The following is a 20,853-nucleotide window of genomic DNA, read 5'->3' as shown; positions in this document are numbered from 1 at the left end:
TCAACTACACAATAGCACACAGAACAACAGGCTGAATAGGTGTCCGGTATGTTAACGTAACACATGAACAGTTATTCAGCTACACAACAGCATAAAGAACGTACCTGGGAGGCTGAATAGGCTAAATTAACATAACAAGCCAGCTAGTCCAACAAGCAAGTTACCAGTAAACAAGTTCACCAAGCTCCCGTTAATGTTTGTTTTTTGTAATAATTTCTTCAGTGGTACAGGAGCAGCATATAGTTGTCACAAGCCCAGAGCGCCCTCTCACGGCTGTAGACGGTAATGTAAAACTATGAAAAAAAGTGCGACTTATAGTCCGGAAAATACGGTATACATACAACATTTCTCGCATACTGTACCGTGTGAACGCTCTCGCATATTCAAATCTATGTCATATCTAGTATGAGTAGTATGCTAGTATGAGTAGTATGCTAGTATGCCATTCTGAACACAGCCCATGAATCTTGTTCTGCCGATAACGCTAGCAGTGCGTTGTCGTACGATTCACATACATGCAGTATCTCCAAAGGAATGATGTTGATTGTTACCCTCTCCCCCACCCCCCTCCCTCCCTACTCCCTCCCTGCTCCCTCCCTCCCTCCCCCCTCCCGGGGCTGTAGATGGTGGCCATCGTGGACCCCCACATCAAGGTGGACAGCAGCTACAAGATCCACAGTGAGATCCGCTCCCGGGGATACTACATCAAGAACAAGGACGGGGGAGACTACGAGGGCTGGTGCTGGCCTGGTGAGGGGGGGGGGGGTGCTGGCCTGGTGAGGGGGGGTGGGGGGTGCGGTCCTGGTGAGGGGGGGGGGGGGGGGGGGGCGGTCCTGGTGAGGGGGGGGGGTGCTGGCCTGGTGAAGGGGGGGGGGGGATGCTGGCCTGGTGAGGGGGGGGGGGATGCTGGCCTGGTGAGGGGGGGGGGGATGCTAGCCTGGTGAGGGGGGGGGGATGCTGGCCTGGTGAGGGGGGGGGGCGTGGCGAGAGTGTGTGTGTGTGTGTGTGTGTCTGTCTGTAGTGTACTAAGTGGGGCACTCAGTCAGAACACTTTTGCTGTTGCAAAATGTCTTTCTTTTTTTACATCCGTCTGCTCTTCACTGTCTTGCCCTCCTCCCCTCCCCTCAGGTAATGCTGGCTACCCAGACTTCTCCAACCCAGAGATGAGGGCGTGGTGGGCCAGCATGTTTGCCTACGATCAGTACGAGGTGAGCAACACCAGTCTGCCACCAGGGGAGGCTGGGGGAGGCCAGGGGAGGCCAGGGGAGGCTGGGGGAGGCCTGGGGAGGTCGGGGGAGGCTGGGGGAGGCCTGGAGAGGTCAGGGGAGTTCCTGGGGAGTTCCTGGGGAGGCCTGGGGAGGTAGAAATCGGAGGACGGGGCTCATTAGAATGCATGGAATGAGGAATGGTATCAAACACGTGTGTCTCTCTCTCCTCCCTCCCTCCCCCCCCCCCAGGGCTCTATGGAGAACCTGTTCACGTGGAACGACATGAATGAGCCGTCGGTGTTCAACGGGCCGGAGGTGACCATGCACAAGGACGCGCTGCACGGAGCCTGGGAGCACCGGGACCTGCACAACCTCTACGGCTTCTACGTGGTGAGACACCCTGACCTGTCTGTCTGTCTGACCTGTCTGTCTGTCTTCTACGTGGTGAGACACCCTCACCTGTCTGTCTGTCTGACCTGTCTGTCTAAAAAGGTCCCAAGTTTCAGTTATTAGGTCTAAAAATGAGGTGCTAGGTCCAAAAAAATAGATTAGCTTGTCCTGCAAGGAAATCAGTCCGACCACATCTATTTACGTGGAAATGAATCAAGCTGGAACTGAAAAAATGCCAATTCGCTGCCCCCGGGAGAAACTATTGGCAAACGAAGCTAGGGCAGGATGACAAAAAGCTCTCATATGGTGTCGCGAATAGGGCTAAAATTATATCCAAAGAGGTCTAAAAAAGGTCTAAAAGGTATTAAATTTGACTTGTCAGATTGAAACTTGTCAGAACCCTGTGAGACACCTGACCTGTCTGTCTGACCTGTCTGTCTGTCTCTCCTGTCGGTCGGTCTGACCTGTCTGTCTGACCTGTCTGTCTGTCTGACTGACCTGCCTGTCTGTCGGTTGGTCGGTCTGCCTGTCTGCCTGCCTGTCTGACCTGTCTGTCTGTCCGGTCGGTCGGTCTGTCTGTGACCTGTCTGTCTGTGTTAGGGCTTTCACACCGGCAAAGAACCGTGCCGGTTCGCATTCGCGTTCGGGAACCTCCGAACGTTGGTGCTGTCTGGCGAACGAGCCCGCGTTCATACCAGTGTAACCAGAACCATCCACGTCATCAACGATGGATGATGAAGGGGCGGGATAAACTAAAATGTCACAATTAGATGGCAGCTACTTCACTGGAAAAGAGGATAATATCTTCCACTACAGTACCGTATTTTCCGGACTATAAGTTGCACTTTTTTTCATAGTTTGGCTGGTCCTGCGTCTTATAGTCAGGTGCGACTTATATATCAATATAAATATCATTTCATACTGACTAACATGAACCAAGGACTAAACATTAATGTCTACAGCCACGAGAGGGCGCTCTGGGCCGCTTGTGACAACTATATGCTGCTCCTGTACCACTGAAGAAATCAAACTGAAACATTAACGGGAGCTTGGGCTGTGTTCGGAATAACGTACTAGCATACTACTCATACTAGATATGACATAGATTTTGAGTATGTAGTACGTTCAAACTGTACAGTATGCGAGAAATTTAGTAGGCGAGCAAATATTTCCGGTAAAATTGAAGTCGGTTATGATGGACACTAGCTCGGCTCCTATTTCCCAAAATGCATTTCGCGTCCAGGGTTGCAGAGTTGCGTCCAGGGTTGCCAGATGGGGCGGGTTACCGCCGAATGGGCTACTTGATTTTGAGGTTATAGAAAGTTTAGGCTGTAAATTGTCAATCCCATCTGGCAACCCTGTGCGCTTTCAGCCTCGTCAAACTGCGTCATACAAACCCGTCATACAGCTTTTGTTTACATTGTCCGATAGATATTCACCTGCTCTGAGATGCTCTGACCTGCGGTTATCTACCTCCCCTCTATCTACCTCTCCTCCTCTATCTACCTCTCTCCTCTATCTACCTCTCTCCTCTATCTACCTCTCTCCTCCATCTACCTCTCTCCTCTATCTACCTCTCTCTTCTATCTACCTCTCTCCTCTATCCACCTCTCTCCTCTATCTACCTCTCTTCTATCTACCTCTCTCCTCTATCTACCTCTCTCCTCTATCTACCTCTCTCCTCTATCTACCTCTCTCCTCTATCTACCTCTCTCCTCTATCTACCTCTCTCCTCTATCTACCTCTCTCCTCTATCTACCCAGTGTTTCCTCCAGGAATTTTTACAATGGTGGCGGGTGTCCGTGACCGCGCGCGCAACGCGCGCGATATTTCCGCGTGCACGCGCATGAAACGCGCACGCGCGCTCAAAACAAGTTTTTTTTTTTTTTTTTTTTCCTAATCACAGCCAAAACTAGAGGATGGCCAAAAAATAAAAATAATGAATATACAGAATATAAACTTGTGACTGACAGTCACATACACACACAAAGATCATCAGCTATAATATCATACGAAGTAGGCCTACATGAGCACAAAAGCGGCTAACGTTACTGATTAACTGTTTACTGTAGTGCAGAGAGATGGTAGTCGTAGGCGGCGTATCAAATGACAAAGCTAAACGTTTAATGAAGGACATGAACGATTGTCAACAACACACTCAAGCAGTAAATAGAACAGTCTAAACAACTTGGGTACTACGGACGGAACAATAGTCTCAACCTATAGTTCCGTGCGTGAATTATGTCAACCCACCACATTACAGAAGTAAAATCACAGTCAGATGGAGCATTCGGTAAACAGCTGAGTATCAGCTGAGTTAAAGAAAACAAACTCTTACCTTTGATGAGACCCACATGAGCCCTGTTTTCCCGTACTTCTCCCGTGTGTCTCTTATTATCCAAATGTTCCCTGAATTTTAGCTGCATGTTTTTCCAGCATGTAATTCCGTTGTCAATAAAAAAATCGTCTCCCCTTCTTTTCCCCTTGACAATACTGTGTCGTTGCTAAAGTGACGGCACATAAGAATCGTTTTTTGACTTGCTAATGTCTGCTAACGTAGCACTTGAAACTGGCGCCGTTCTCTGGACTGCAGCTGCTCCCGCGTTAGCATTAGCATCCATCTTTTCTTCTCCCTTCTCACCGTCACGAGCTCAAATGACACTTGTCGGCCGATCTAACTCTTAACACTCACTTACAGGACTTCTGACACCATGTCGTGTTATTCTATTAAACATACACGTGAGTCCTTCTGTATTTCAATCTAAGTGTCTTTATTTTAACTCGCTCTGTAAGCTCTACAATACCGGTCTCTTGTTGTCTCGTCGTAACCTGCCCACCTGACCTGGGGGGTATTCCATCAACGTCGCTAAAGGAAAATCCTGGCTTATTTTTGATAACTCTCGCGAGACCTATCAGAATATGCCTGGATATTTGTAAGAAGAGATTTATCAGACTAAACCTGGATTTTCCCTTTAGCGATGTTGATGGAATACCCCCCGGATGTCACTACGGTGGCCTGTACACAATAACAATAATACCACAGTTCTGATTTTGGATCAGCGGTTAGAGAGAGATGGGCGTGGATTTAGGTGCACTTTTAGTCAACATCCATTATAGCGCTAATCTAGGATCAGATATATTTTAATCAGCTAAAAAAAATTTTTTTTTTTTTTTTTTTTTGAGAATTTTTTTTTTTTTTTGTGGACTGAATCAATTCGTGGCGGAGGAAATTCCATCGTGGCGGCCCGCCACCAATAAATGCATGTAGAGGAAACACTGCTACCTCTCTCCTCTATCCACCTCTCTCCTCTATCTACCTCTCTCCTCTATCTACCTCTCTCCTCTATCTACCTCTCTCCTCTATCTACCTCTCTCCTCTATCTACCTCTCTCCTCTATCTACCTCTCTCCTCTATCCACCTCTCTCTTCTATCTACCTCTCTCCTCTATCTACCTCTCTCCTCTATCCACCTCTCTCCTCTATCTACCTCTCGCCTCTATCTACCTCTCTCCTCTATCTACCTCTCTCCTCTATCTACCTCTCCTCTATCTACCTCTCTCCTCTATCTACCTCTCTCCTCTATCTACCTCTCTCCTCTATCTACCTCTCTCTTCTATCTACCTCTCTCCTCTATCTACCTCTCCTCTATCTACCTCTCTCCTCTATCCACCTCTCTCTTCTATCTACCTCTCTCCTCTATCTACCTCTCTCCTCTATCTACCTCTCTCCTCTATCTACCTCTCTCCTCTATCTACCTCTCTCCTCTATCTACCTCTCTCCTCTATCCACCTCTCTCTTCTATCTACCTCTCTCCTCTATCTACCTCTCTCCTCTATCCACCTCTCTCCTCTATCTACCTCTCGCCTCTATCTACCTCTCTCCTCTATCTACCTCTCTCCTCTATCTACCTCTCCTCTATCTACCTCTCTCCTCTATCTACCTCTCTCCTCTATCTACCTCTCTCCTCTATCTACCTCTCTCTTCTATCTACCTCTCTCCTCTATCTACCTCTCCTCTATCTACCTCTCTCCTCTATCCACCTCTCTCCTCTATCTACCTCTCCTCTATCTACCTCTCTCCTCTATCTACCTCTCCTCTATCTACCTCTCCTCTATCTACCTCTCTCCTCTATCTACCTCTCTTCTCTATCCACCTCTCTCCTCTATCTACCTCTCTCCTCTATCCACCTCTCTCCTCTATCTACCTCTCCTCTATCTACCTCTCTCCTCTATCCACCTCTCTCCTCTATCCACCTCTCTCCTCTATCTACCTCTCCTCTATCTACCTCTCTCCTCTATCTACCTCTCCTCTAGCTACCTCTCTCCTCTATCTACCTCTCTCTCCTATCTACCTCTCTCCTCTATCTACCTCTCTCCTCTATCTACCTCTCTCCTCTATCTACCTCTCTCCTCTATCTACCTCTCTCCTCTATCTACCTCTCTCCTCTATCTACCTCTCTTCTATCTACCTCTCCTCTATCTACCTCTCTCCTCTATCTACCTCTCTCTTCTATCTACCTCTCTCCTCTATCTACCTCTCCTCTATCTACCTCTCTCCTCCATCTACCTCTCTCCTCTATCTACCTCTCTTCTCTATCTACCTCTCTCCTCTATCTACCTCTCTCCTCTATCTACCTCTCTCCTCTATCTACCTCTCTCCTCTATCTACCTCTCTTCTATCTACTCTCTCCTCTATCTACCTCTCCTCTATCTACCTCTCTCCTCTATCTACCTCTCTCCTCTATCTACCTCTCTCCTCTATCTACCTCTCTCCTCTATCTACCTCTCCTCTATCTACCTCTCTCCTCTATCTACCTCTCTCCTCTATCTACCTCTCCTCTATCTACCTCTCCTCTATCCACCTCTCTCCTCTATCTACCTCTCCTCTATCTACCTCTCTCCTCTATCTACCTCTCTCCTCTATCTACCTCTCTCCTCTATCTACCTCTCTCCTCTATCTACCTCTCTCCTCTATCTACCTCTCCTCTATCTACCTCTCTCCTCTATCTACTCTCTCCTCTATCTACCTCTCTCCTCTATCTACCTCTCTCCTCTATCTACCTCTCTCCTCTATCTACCTCTCCTCTATCCACCTCTCTCCTCTATCTACCTCTCCTCTATCTACCTCTCTCCTCTATCTACCTCTCCTCTATCTACCTCTCCTCTATCCACCTCTCTCCTCTATCTACCTCTCCTCTATCTACCTCTCTCCTCTATCCACCTCTCTCCTCTATCTACCTCTCTCCTCTATCTACCTCTCTCCTCTATCTACCTCTCTCCTCTATCTACCTCTCCTCTATCTACCTCTCTCCTCTATCTACTCTCTCCTCTATCTACCTCTCTCCTCTATCTACCTCTCTCCTCTATCTACCTCTCTCCTCTATCTACCTCTCCTCTATCTACCTCTCTCCTCTATCTACCTCTCCTCTATCTACCTCTCTCCTCTATCTACCTCTCTCCTCTATCTACCTCTCCTCTATCTACCTCTCCTCTATCCACCTCTCTCCTCTATCTACCTCTCTCCTCTATCTACCTCTCTTCTATCTACCTCTCCTCTATCTACCTCTCTCCTCTATCCACCTCTCTCCTCTATCTACCTCTCTCCTCTATCTACCTCTCCTCTATCTACCTCTCTCCTCTATCTCTCTCCTCTATCTACCTCTCTTCTATCTACCTCTCCTCTATCTACCTCTCCTCTATCTACCTCTCTCCTCTATCTACCTCTCTCCTCTATCTACCTCTCCTCTATCTACCTCTCTCCTCTATCTCTCTCCTCTATCTACCTCTCTCCTCTATCTACCTCTCCTCTATCTACCTCTCTCCTCTATCTACCTCTCCTCCTCTATCTACCTCTCTCCTCTATCTACCTCTCTCCTCTATCTACCTCTCCTCTATCCACCTCTCTCCTCTATCTACCTCTCTCCTCTATCTACCTCTCCTCTATCTACCTCTCTCCTCTATCTACCTCTCTCCTCTATCTACCTCTCCTCTATCTACCTCTCTCCTCTATCTACCTCTCTCCTCTATCTACCTCTCTCCTCTATCTATCTCTCTCCTCTATCTACCTCTCTCCTCTATCTACCTCTCTCCTCTATCCACCTCTCTCCTCTATCTACCTCTCTCCTCTATCTACCTCTCTCTCCTATCTACCTCTCTCCTCTATCTACCTCTCTCCTCTATCTACCTCTCTCCTCTATCTACCTCTCTCTCCTATCTACCTCTCTCCTCTATCTACCCTCTCCTCTATCTACCTCTCTCCTCTATCTACCTCTCTCCTCTATCTACCTCTCTCCTCTATCTACCTCTCTCCTCTATCTACCTCTCTCCTCTATCTACCTCTCTCCTCTATCTACCTCTCTCTCCTATCTACCTCTCTCTCCTATCTACCTCTCTCCTCTATCTACCTCTCTTCTATCCACCTCTCTCCTCTATCTACCTCTCTCCTCTATCTACCTCTCTCCTCTATCTACCTCTCTCCTCTATCTACCTCTCCTCTATCTACCTCTCTCCTCTATCTACCTCTCTCTCCTATCTACCTCTCTCTCTATCTACCTCTCTCCTCTATCTACCTCTCTTCTATCCACCTCTCTCCTCTATCTACCTCTCTCCTCTATCTACCTCTCTCTCCTATCTACCTCTCTCCTCTATCTACCTCTCTCCTCTATCTACCTCTCTCCTCTATCTACCTCTCTCCTCTATCTACCTCTCTCCTCTATCTACCTCTCTCCTCTATCTACCTCTCTCTCTATCTACCTCTCTCCTCCATCTACCTCTCTCCTCTATCTACCTCTCTCCTCTATCTACCTCTCTCCTCTATCTACCTCTCCCTCTATCTACCTCTCTCCTCTATCTACCTCTCTCCTCTATCTACCTCTCTCCTCTATCTACCTCTCTCCTCTATCTACCTCTCTCCTCTATCTACCTCTCTCTTCTATCTACCTCTCTCCTCCATCTACCTCTCTCCTCTATCTACCTCTCTCCTCTATCTACCTCTCTCCTCTATCTACCTCTCTCCTCTATCTACCTCTCTCCTCTATCTACCTCTCTCCTCTATCTACCTCTCTCCTCTATCTACCTCTCTTCTATCTACTCTCTCCTCTATCTACCTCTCCTCTATCTACCTCTCTCCTCTATCTACCTCTCTCCTCTATCTACCTCTCTCCTCTATCTACCTCTCTCCTCTATCTACCTCTCTCCTCTATCTACCTCTCCTCTATCTACCTCTCTCCTCTATCTACCTCTCTCCTCTATCTACCTCTCCTCTATCTACCTCTCTCCTCTATCTACCTCTCTTCTATCTACCTCTCCTCTATCCACCTCTCTCCTCTATCTACCTCTCTCCTCTATCCACCTCTCCTCTATCTACCTCTCTCCTCTATCCACCTCTCTTCTATCTACCTCTCTCCTCTATCTACCTCTCTCCTCTATCTACCTCTCTCCTCTATCTACCTCTCTCCTCTATCTACCTCTCTCCTCTATCTACCTCTCCTCTATCTACCTCTCTCCTCTATCTACCTCTCTCCTCTATCTACCTCTCTTCTATCTACCTCTCCTCTATCTACCTCTCTCCTCTATCCACCTCTCTCCTCTATCTACCTCTCTCCTCTATCTACCTCTCTCCTCTATCTACCTCTCCTCTATCTACCTCTCTCCTCTATCTACCTCTCCTCTATCTACCTCTCTCCTCTACCTCTCTCCTCTATCCACCTCTCTCCTCTATCTACCTCTCCTCTATCTACCTCTCTCCTCTATCCACCTCTCCTCTATCTACCTCTCCTCTATCCACCTCTCTCCTCTATCTACCTCTCTCCTCTATCTACCTCTCTTCTATCTACCTCTCCTCTATCTACCTCTCTCCTCTATCCACCTCTCTCCTCTATCTACCTCTCTCCTCTATCTACCTCTCTCCTCTATCTACCTCTCCTCTATCTACCTCTCTCCTCTATCTACCTCTCTCCTCTATCTACCTCTCTCCTCTATCTCTCTCCTCTATCTACCTCTCTCCTCTATCTACCTCTCTCCTCTATCTACCTCTCCTCTATCTACCTCTCCTCTATCTACCTCTCTCCTCTATCTACCTCTCCTCTATCCACCTCTCTCCTCTATCTACCTCTCTCCTCTATCTACCTCTCCTCTATCTACCTCTCTCCTCTATCTACCTCTCTCCTCTATCTACCTCTCCTCTATCTACCTCTCTCCTCTATCTACCTCTCTCCTCTATCTACCTCTCTCCTCTATCTACCTCTCTCCTCTATCTACCTCTCTCCTCTATCTACCTCTCTCCTCTATCTACCTCTCTCCTCTATCTACCTCTCTCCTCTATCTACCTCTCTCCTCTATCTACCTCTCTCCTCTATCTACCTCTCTCCTCTATCTACCTCTCTCCTCTATCTACCTCTCTCCTCTATCTACCTCTCTCCTCTATCTACCTCTCTTCTATCCACCTCTCTCCTCTATCTACCTCTCTCCTCTATCTACCTCTCTCCTCTATCTACCTCTCTCCTCTATCTACCTCTCTCTCTATCTACCTCTCTCCTCTATCTACCTCTCTCTCCTATCTACCTCTCTCTCCTATCTACCTCTCTCCTCTATCTACCTCTCTTCTATCCACCTCTCTCCTCTATCTACCTCTCTCCTCTATCTACCTCTCTCCTCTATCTACCTCTCTCTCCTATCTACCTCTCTCCTCTATCTACCTCTCTCCTCTATCTACCTCTCTCTATCCACCTCTCTCCTCTATCTACCTCTCTCCTCTATCTACCTCTCTCCTCTATCTACCTCTCTCCTCTATCTACCTCTCTCCTCTATCTACCTCTCTCCTCTATCTACCTCTCTCCTCTATCTACCTCTCTCCTCTATCTACCTCTCTCCTCTATCTACCTCTCTCCTCTATCTACCTCTCTTCTATCTACCTCTCTCCTCTATCTACCTCTCTCCTCTATCTACCTCTCTCCTCTATCTACCTCTCCTCTATCCACCTCTCTCCTCTATCTACCTCTCTCCTCTATCTACCTCTCTTCTATCTACCTCTCCTCTATCTACCTCTCTCCTCTATCTACCTCTCTCCTCTATCTACCTCTCTCCTCTATCTACCTCTCTCCTCTATCCACCTCTCTCCTCTATCTACCTCTCTCCTCTATCTACCTCTCTCCTCTATCTACCTCTCTCCTCTATCTACCTCTCTCCTCTATCTACCTCTCCTCTATCTACCTCTCCTCTATCTACCTCTCTCCTCTATCTACCTCTCTCCTCTATCCACCTCTCTCCTCTATCTACCTCTCTCCTCTATCTACCTCTCTCCTCTATCTACCTCTCTCCTCTATCTACCTCTCTCCTCTATCTACCTCTCTCCTCTATCTACCTCTCTTCTCTATCTACCTCTCTCCTCTATCTACCTCTCTCCTCTATCCACCTCTCTCCTCTATCTACCTCTCTCCTCTATCTACCTCTCCTCTATCTACCTCTCTCCTCTATCTACCTCTCTTCTATCTACCTCTCCTCTATCTACCTCTCTCCTCTATCTACCTCTCTTCTATCTACCTCTCTCCTCTATCTACCTCTCCTCTATCTACCTCTCTCCTCTATCTACCTCTCTTCTATCTACCTCTCCTCTATCTACCTCTCTCCTCTATCTACCTCTCTCCTCTATCCACACTCTCCTCTACTACCTCTCTCCTCTATCTACCTCTCTCCTCTATCTACCTCTCCTCTATCTACCTCTCCTCTATCTACCCTCTCCTCTATCTACCTCTCTCCTCTATCTACCTCTCTCCTCTATCTACCTCTCCTCTATCTACCTCTCTCCTCTATCTACCTCTCTCCTCTATCTACCTCTCTCCTCTATCTACCTCTCTCCTCTATCCACCTCTCTCCTCTATCTACCTCTCTCCTCTATCTACCTCTCTCTTCTATCTACCTCTCCTCTATCCACTCTCTCCTCTATCCACCTCTCTCCTCTATCTACCTCTCTCCTCTATCTACCTCTCCTCTATCTACCTCTCTCCTCTATCCACCTCTCTCCTCTATCTACCTCTCTCCTCTATCCACCTCTCTCCTCTATCCACCTCTCTCCTCTATCTACCTCTCTCCTCTATCTACCTCTCTCCTCTATCTACCTCTCTCCTCTATCTACCTCTCTCTCTATCTACCTCTCTCCTCTATCCACCTCTCTCCTCTATCCACCTCTCTCCTCTATCTACCTCTCTCCTCTATCTACCTCTCTTCTCTATCTACCTCTCTCCTCTATCTACTCTCTCCTCTATCTACCTCTCTCCTCTATCTACCTCTCTCCTCTATCTACCTCTCTCCTCTATCTACCTCTCTCCTCTATCTACCTCTCTCTTCTATCCACCTCTCTCCTCTATCCACCTCTCTCCTCTATCTACCTCTCTCCTCTATCTACCTCTCTCCTCTATCTACCTCTCTCCTCTATCTACCTCTCTCCTCTATCTACCTCTCCTCTATCTACCTCTCTCCTCTATCTACCTCTCTCCTCTATCTACCTCTCTCCTCTATCTACCTCTCTCCTCTATCTACCTCTCTCCTCTATCCACCTCTCTCCTCTATCTACCTCTCTCCTCTATCTACCTCTCTCCTCTATCTACCTCTCCTCTATCTACCTCTCTCCTCTATCTACCTCTCCTCTATCTACCTCTCCTCTATCTACCTCTCTCCTCTATCTACCTCTCTCCTCTATCTACCTCTCTCCTCTATCCACCTCTCTCCTCTATCTACCCCTCTCCTCTATCCACCTCTCTCCTCTATCTACCTCTCTCCTCTATCTACCTCTCTCCTCTATCTACCTCTCTCCTCTATCTACCTCTCCTCTATCTACCTCTCTCTTCTATCTACCTCTCCTCTATCTACCTCTCCTCTATCCACCTCTCTCCTCTATCTACCTCTCTCCTCTATCTACCTCTCTCCTCTATCCACCTCTCTCCTCTATCTACCCCTCTCCTCTATCCACCTCTCTCCTCTATCTACCTCTCTCCTCTATCTACCTCTCTCCTCTATCTACCTCTCTCCTCTATCTACCTCTCTCCTCTATCTACCTCTCTCCTCTATCTACCTCTCTCCTCTATCTACCTCTCTTCTCTATCTACCTCTCTCCTCTATCTACCTCTCCTCTATCTACCTCTCTCCTCTATCTACCTCTCCCCTCTATCTACCTCTCCGCCTCTATCTACCTCTCCTCCTCTATCTACCTCTCTCCTCTATCCACCTCTCTCCTCTATCTACCTCTCTCCTCTATCTACCTCTCTCCTCTATCTACCTCTCTTCTCTATCTACCTCTCTCCTCTATCTACCTCTCTCCTCTATCTACCTCTCTCCTCTATCTACCTCTCTCCTCTATCTACCTCTCTCCTCTATCTACCTCTCTCCTCTTTCACCTGTGCTCATCCACCTCTCCTCTCCTCTCCTTCAGCAAATGGCCACGGCGGAGGGGTTGATCGAGCGGTCCGGGGGGTTGGAGAGACCTTTCGTCCTCACCAGGTCCTTCTTCGCTGGGTCCCAGCGCTACGGTAAGCCCCTGCCTCCCCCCTGCCTCACCCCTGGCTCACCCCCACCCCCTTCTTATGGGGCCCTGCGAACCAGTACCCTTTACCCTTTAACTATGTGTGTTTTATTTTCATCTCTGACTCAAGAGAGACAGTTTAGACTGATGGTGTGTGTGTGTGTGTGTGTGTGTGTCTCTGTCTGTCTCTGTGTGTGTGTCTCTGTGTATCTGTCTCTCTCTGTCTCTGTCTGTCACTGTCTCTCTCTCTCTCTGTCTGTCACTGTCTCTCTGTCTCTCTCTCTCTCTGTCTGTCACTGTCTCTCTGTCTCTCTCCCTCTCTCTCTCTCTGTCTCTGTCTGTCTCTGTCTCTCTCTCTGTCTGTCTCTCTCTGTCTCTGTCTGTCTCTCTGTCTGTCTCTCTCTCCCTCTGTCTGTCTCTCTCTGTCTGTCTCTGTCTCTCTCTCTGTCTGTCTCTCTCTGTCTCTGTCTGTCTCTATCTGTCTATCTGTGTGTCTGTCTGTCTGTGTGTGTGTGTGTGTGTGTCTGTGTGTCTTTCTGTCTGTGTGTCTGTCTGTGTGTTTGTCTGTGTGTCTGTCTCTGTCTGTGTGTGTGTTCAGGTGCTGTGTGGACAGGTGATAATGCAGCAGAGTGGGAGCACCTGAAGATCTCCCTGCCCATGTGTCTGAGTCTGGGCCTGGTGGGCGTGTCCCTGTGTGGAGGTGAGCAGTACCCCACACCCTGTACCCCCCGTACCCCACACCCTGTACCCCCTGTACCCCACACCCTGTACCCCCTGTACCCCACACCCTGTACCCCACACCCTGTACCCCACACCCCTGTACCCCCCCCCGTACCCCACACCCTGTACCCCACACCCTGTACCCCCTGTACCCCACACCCTGTACCCCCTGTACCCCACACCCTGTACCCCCCCGTACCCCACACCCCTGTACCCCACACCCTGTACCCCCCCGTACCCCACACCCTGTACCCCACACCCTGTACCCCACACCCCTGTACCCCACACCCTGTACCCCCCCGTACCCCACACCCCCGTACCCCACACCCTGTACCCCACACCCTGTACCCCCCCGTACCCCACACCCTGTACCCCACACCCTGTACCCCACACCCTGTACCCCACACCCCTGTACCCCACACCCTGTACCCCACACCCTGTACCCCACACCCCTGTACCCCACACCCCTGTACCCCCTGTACCCCACACCCTGTACCCCACACCCTGTACCCCACACCCCTGTACCCTGTACCCCACACCCCTGTACCCCACACCCTGTACCCCACACCCTGTACCCTGTACCCCACACCCCTGTACCCCACACCCTGTACCCCACACCCTGTACCCTGTACCCCACACCCCTGTACCCCACACCCTGTACACCCTGTACCCTGTACCCTGTACCCCACACCCCTGTACCCCACACCCTGTACCCCACACCCTGTACCCTGTACCCCACACCCCTGTACCCCACACCCTGTACACCCTGTACCCTGTACCCCACACCCCTGTACCCCCTGTACCCCACACCCCTGTATCCTGTACCCCACACACCTAGCTCCTTTAAAAACCCTACATGTTTAAAAAATGTGTCGGGTCCTCGTCAGTTTGTTAAACTCACTTACTCACCTCCCCTCACCCCTCCCTCACCCCCCTCTCCCCCCTCTCTCAGCTGACGTAGGGGGGTTCTTCAAGACGTCCAGCAGTGAGCTGCTGGTGCGCTGGTACCAGGCGGGGGCGTACCAGCCCTTCTTCCGGGCTCACGCCCACCTGGACACGCCCCGCCGGGAGCCCTGGCTGTTCGGCCCCGACAACACGGCGCTGATCCGGGACGCCGTGCGCCAGCGCTACGCCCTGCTGCCCTACTGGTACCAGCTGTTCTACCAGGCCCACCGCACCGGACAGCCTGTCATGAGGTACCGATGGGGGGGGGGGAGAGGGGATAGGGGGAGGGGTCTCTGTGTGACGGTGATTTATATTTTTTCGTTGGTTCTTTGATGTGCAATGGCTTTTACTCTGAAACCACGGTGTGTGTGTGTGCCAGGGTTTCCGTTAACCGGTAATTACCGGTCTTTGTCCGGTAAAATTTGTTGAAGTCCGACAAATTGAAAACTCGTCGGACATAAATGTCCGGTGAAAATAATTCCCTCTAAGCACAATTTGAATACAATTCGCTAAAGTTCACATTCTGATTCCTTCTATTTTAAAAAAGACGAATATATAGGCTATGTATTTCTTTTATTATGATATGATTTGACACCGGCATGATGATGACTCCTAATGTGTAGGCTGCCTATGCGAAACAGCGGTTGTTTCCGGTGTGCGCTATAACTCGTGCACAATCGAGTCGAGGCAGAGAGGAGGATAGCGATGTTTCTCTTTGTGATAGTGTGATTATGCAAGCCTTTTCTGAAAGGGATGAGAACCCGATTGTTTCAGCTAGGGAGAACGTGGTAGAGTTACCATCCTCCCCGAGTCCTACCATACCATCCGCTGACAGCCTATCTCTGCCTGTAACCGGCAAGCGATTGCGTGTCGCTCAAGTAGCTGATCAGTCATTAAACAAATGTTTTTTACATGCAGCTAGTGAGGAATCTGAAATAGGGGGCAACGTAGTTTATTTCCTTAACGATGGGATATTAATGCGTAAATGGTCTCCTCCTAATGCAAATGGTTGTGAGTGGAATACTGTAAAACAAGTGGTTGTGCCTGTGGGTTATAGACAACAGGTGTTATCTGTAGCACATGAGAGCCAGTGGTCAGGACATTTAGGTATAACTAAAACTTATCAGCTGATATTGAAAGATTTCTTTTGGCCCGGACTGAAGGCGGATGTTGCCAAGCACTGCCGCTGTTGCCATACTTGTCAGATGGCGGGTAAGCCTAATCAATCCATTCCACCCGCACCATTGCATCCTATTCCTGCTATAGGGGAGCCATTTGAACGTGTAATAATTGATTGTGTTGGACCTTTGCCTAGGACTAAAAGTGGAAGTCAGTATTTTCTCACTATTATGTGCGCTGCTACTCGTTTTCCCGAAGCTGTTCCGTTGCGTAACATATCAGCCAGCTCAGTGGTGAAAGCTTTAACAACGTTTTTTTCCACATTCGGTCTTCCTCTTGTTATACAATCTGACCAGGGCACTAACTTTCAGTCTAAGCTTTTCAAACAAGCCCTAAGAACGTTAGGGGTACGATGTCACGCCAGAAGCCTACATGCTTGCACTGTTCAATAAAATGTTATACATCTAGACATTGTGGTATTTCTTTATATACGTATCCCAGCCTGCCTATTGTTTCTCAATAAACAGTTATGTTCTCCTCATTGTCATACTCCCGAGTCCGATTAAGTATGATTTGACAGGCAGCTAAACGAAATGCCTTCCCAACCAGCGAGACCTGGTTATAGAAATGACGTTGTTTTATTGATAAAAAAAGGGTAAAACTGGAAAGAGAAAATAGAAAACTCACATTAATCCCAAACAATTTAACAAACTTCAGTTAACGTAATGTGGAGTCCGTTCATTGATCGATGCTGTCTGTTCAGTTCCCAGTGAGGCGCCCGTTCAGTGCTGGACATAATGGCATGCGAATCATGTTATATTATTATATATTATATAGCTCGCATCTAATCGTATCGGATGAGAAATAGACATTAAATGGCATATATAGGCCGCTACACAACAGTAATCACCGCGACAAACAGCTATATTAGATTTGAATTTTTTTTTTTTATGATTTAGATATATGTTTTTATTATTATATTTTAATATGATGACCGGAATATATCACGTTTGTCCGGTAAATCGAAATCTTCCCGGACACGATGTCCGGCGGCAATTTTTTCTAACGGAAACCCTGGTGTGTGCGCTAGGGGTGCAATGGTTCTCGTTTTTTTTACGGACGGTTCGGTTCGCCTTCCACGGTTCAATACACTAGTGAAACGTGACGGTTTTCGGTTTATGCTGCGTTTCATTCAAAGTCGGAGGTGGAGTTGGTCTGGAACGCAGTTGCTTCTTGTTAAAATGTTTATTCATGGCGAGCGGAGTTGAGAACATGGCAACAGTTTGAGGAAGCCCTGGATTGCTACAAATCTGCGTTGTGGGGTCACTAATTCTGGTTTTAGTATTGAATACAGCTATGAAGGAACAAAAACAGTGAACAGAAACGTGTGTCGCAGAAATGCTTCACGTGTGTTGTATATGCGTTTAAAATGCGCACAATGCATATATCATGGCTGAAGTGCATTTTTACTTTCATTTCTTCCTCTCCTATTATATACTAGTCGTCAAACCTAAGAGGCACTTTTTTTGTGACGGCAGCTGGTGAAACCGTAAACCACTTGCGTGAATTCACCCGCCTTCATTGTTATTGTTTGAGGCTAACGGTTAGTGATACATGGCTTGTAAACATACTTTAATTTTAGGACGTGTTCAAAAGCGAGGACTGTGTGATCATCTAATGATGTATAGTTATGTGTTTTTAGCATGTTGATGTTCTATCAGCATGTTGAGATGTTATTAAAATACAGTTTAGACATTCGTAGCGCTGTGCTTTGTTAGCCGCTAGCTGTTAGCAGCGTTTGCTTCCGGTTTCATGACAGCTAGTTTAACCCCCTATGTGCCTGAGGTCTAACAACATTCAAATCACTCTAACTTCGTCATCTTTTTTCGGATTTCAATGTATGACACATCATTTGAAAGCTTACGATCTGTAGTTCAACAAGTCACTTTTGAAAGTGTTTATGTATTGATTTTACATTTGAAAGTGTCTTTGGTTTATATATATTTATATTGTACAATAGACCAGTCATATTCTGTAATGTGTCTAAATGTTAAAGTTCCATAAGTATATGCAAAATAAAGTAAAGTAACAGTTTGTAAATAAACACTAGCATTTAAAAAAAATAAAAACACATACCGAAACCGAACTGTGAACCGTGACCCAAAAACCGAGGTTCATACCGAACCGTGGGCCAACTGAACCGTTGCACCCCTAGTGTGCGCGTGTGTGTGTGCGCCTGTGTGTCTGTGTCTGTGTCTCTGTGTGTGAGTGTGTGTCTGCGTGTGTCTGCGTGTGTCTGTGTGTATGGGTCTGTGTGTGTCTGTCTGTCTGCGTGTGTGTGCTGTGTCTCACCGCCCTCTCTCCTGTCCTCTCCTGTCCTCTCATGTCCCAGGCCTCTGTGGGTGGAGTATCCTGAGGACACGTCCACCTTCTCCATGGACGACCAGTACCTGCTGGGTGAGTTCCTGCCTCGCCACCAAGGCCTGTGATTGGAGGAGCTGGGGAAGGAGCTGGGGGGAGGAGCTGGGGGGAGGAGCTGGGGAAGAGGCTGTGGGGAGGAGCTGGGGGGAGAAGCTGGGGGAAGGAGCTGGGGGGAGGAGCTGGGGGAGGAGCTGGGGGGAGGAGCTGGGGAAGAGGCTGGGGGGAGGAGCTGGGGGGAGGAGCTGGGGGGAGGAGCTGGGGGGAGGAGCTGGGGGGAGGAGCTGGGGAAGAGGCTGGGGGGAGGAGCTGGGGAAGAGGCTGGGGGGAGGAGTTGGGGAAGGAGCTGGGGGGAGGAGCTGGGGGGAGGAACTGGGGAGGAGCTGGGGGAGGTGCTGGGGGGAGGAGCTGGGGAGGAGCTGGGGGAGGTGCTGGGGGGAGGAGCTGGGGGGAGGAGCTGGGGGAGGAACTGGGGAGGAGCTGGAAGGACAGGGTTCCACGGTTTGTGAATTTGAGAAAAAGCAATCAAGGTCTTAAAAGATTTTGAAAATAGACATGGGTCATTGAAAGTGCTTGAATTCCCCTCTCTCTCTCTCTCAAAAAGAGAAAAGTTCTGTCTCAAACTATGCAGTGTTGGGTCCTTGAATTTGAGTGAATTGAGTCTAGAAAGTCCTTGAAAGGTGCTTGAATTCGATGTTTCAGAAGGTGTGGGAACCCGGGGAAAGGAGCTGTTTGGTTTAGATATCAATCTTGTGGGCTTGAAGAAATTGTAGTTCCTTTTTAGTTTTTTTGTGAGTTGGAGTTCGATGGAGCGATGACGTTTGACGGTTGATGCTCTGATGGTGTGACACCAGAGACAGGGATATGTCTACTGGTCTCTCCTGCTTTGTCTGACTGGTCTCTCCTAAGGGTGTAACGGATCACCTAACTAACTCACGGATCAGATCGTGTCACGGTTTTTGAGTCACGGATCGGATCATTTTTCGGATCAACACAAAACATTTTTGTTTTTATAAAAACTGCTTTTTCCTTGAATTCTGTAAAAACACCACTTTTACTATGTGACAAAAACCAACAACATTCAAGATGTCAAAACTGGTAATATATATATACATACATATATATATAATATATATATAACATATTCTACACTCAAATAGGGCTGCAACGATTAGTCGACATAATCGACGACGTCGATCATAAAAACTCGTCGACGTGGAATTTTAGTGTCGACTAATCGTATTATAAAAAAATAAAAAAAACGTTTTTTTTTTTTTTTTTACGGGAGCCATGCAAGAATCAGCTGGGTAAGTTTTAGCTAACGTTGTTAGCCAACTGGCTAACGTTATATTGTTAGGGTCGTAATGTTTATGTTAGCTTTACTGTTACATGTTGGAAAACAACGTCCCATGGACAGGGCTGTACATGCTATGAGCGTTTGTGCTATTAATTTATTTGCCCTGTGGCACGCGTGTGACAGACAGAGGCGCTTGTATGTAACGTTACGTAGCAGGGGTTTTCCATGTTGAAGCCAGGAGAACGCGAGATGAAATGAAGTGAGGGGTGGTCGCTATTAAAATACCAGGTAGTCATGGTGGATGATCATGAATGATGCTTGATAAGTGAATGCTATTTCAATTATGTTGAGTCCACCAGCGAGCTGTCTGTAAGATAAACAGCGCCAAGCGTAGCCTACTAACGTGAGCTGTCTGTAGTCTAGCCAGCAATGCTAGCTAGCCAATCAACTAGCTCTGTGAGCAGCTGTAGCTTGGCGTAACGTTAGGTTAGATAGCTAGTTAAGCCGGATTTATGCTTCTGCGTCGCCATTTACGTGCAGCGAAAAGCCACACGACTAATCGCGACTAACCGGGAAAATAATCGACAGATTAGTCGACTACCAAAATAATCGTTAGTTGCAGCCCTACACTCAAACATTACATAATTACGGTATACTGAAATACACTCAATTTAAATGATAGGAGAGAGGGAGGAGGCGCCTGGTTGCAGCAGTGAATCACTGGGCTCTTTAAAGCAGATGAATAAACATGTTTTATGCCACTTTTAACTAAATAATAAAGTGAACCCTTATTTTGAACATGGTATGAAAAAAATGCCTACATTATCAGAAGTTGTCGAGCTACCTTTTTCGTGCCTCCCGTCATAGTTGACAGAGAAGCCAAAGTGCTCCCATACATGGGATTTAAATGACGAGGGAGGCATTTTGAGTTCTTCTCCGCCGAACAACGTAACATGATACACTTGGGCCGCGTTCGTAAATTCGCTTTGAGAGCGCCGGAGCGCACACTGGGTCCGACGTCATAAAGGGACCAAGTAATTTGATTGGACAAGAGGCGTTCCTTGAACGCTGATCAGATTCCAGAGCGGATTTACGAACGCAGCCTTGTTGTTGTGGATTCCCAGCTTCACGTGTAGTGAGCAAACAACGGATTCTTTTTCTTTCGCATTATCAACCTATCATTGCGCTTTAGAGTAAAACAAAGCCCGCAACTGTCGCGTCTATCTTTTCATGGCAACTCTA

General features: G+C 47.9%; 1 protein-coding gene across 1 annotated transcript in view; it reads left to right on the top strand.

Moving 5' to 3' along the window:
- Positions 1-20,853, top strand: part of ganabb (glucosidase II alpha subunit b) — a 38,266-nt gene that overhangs the window by 13,797 nt on the left and 3,616 nt on the right. The window contains exons 12-18 of the mRNA XM_080535654.1: positions 624-750; positions 1,129-1,208; positions 1,458-1,598; positions 13,023-13,119; positions 13,711-13,812; positions 14,785-15,028; positions 18,289-18,353. Of these exons, the coding sequence (XP_080391780.1) occupies positions 624-750; positions 1,129-1,208; positions 1,458-1,598; positions 13,023-13,119; positions 13,711-13,812; positions 14,785-15,028; positions 18,289-18,353 (856 nt within the window). The remainder of the gene's footprint in view (positions 1-623; positions 751-1,128; positions 1,209-1,457; positions 1,599-13,022; positions 13,120-13,710; positions 13,813-14,784; positions 15,029-18,288; positions 18,354-20,853) is intronic.

The sequence above is a fragment of the Nansenia antarctica genome, assembly GCF_963989245.1.
Source record: "Nansenia antarctica genome assembly, chromosome: 7".
NCBI lineage: Eukaryota > Metazoa > Chordata > Actinopteri > Argentiniformes > Microstomatidae > Nansenia > Nansenia antarctica.
The sequence above is the reverse complement of the archived record's forward strand: the minus strand, read 5'-3'. Positions and strand labels throughout refer to the sequence as shown.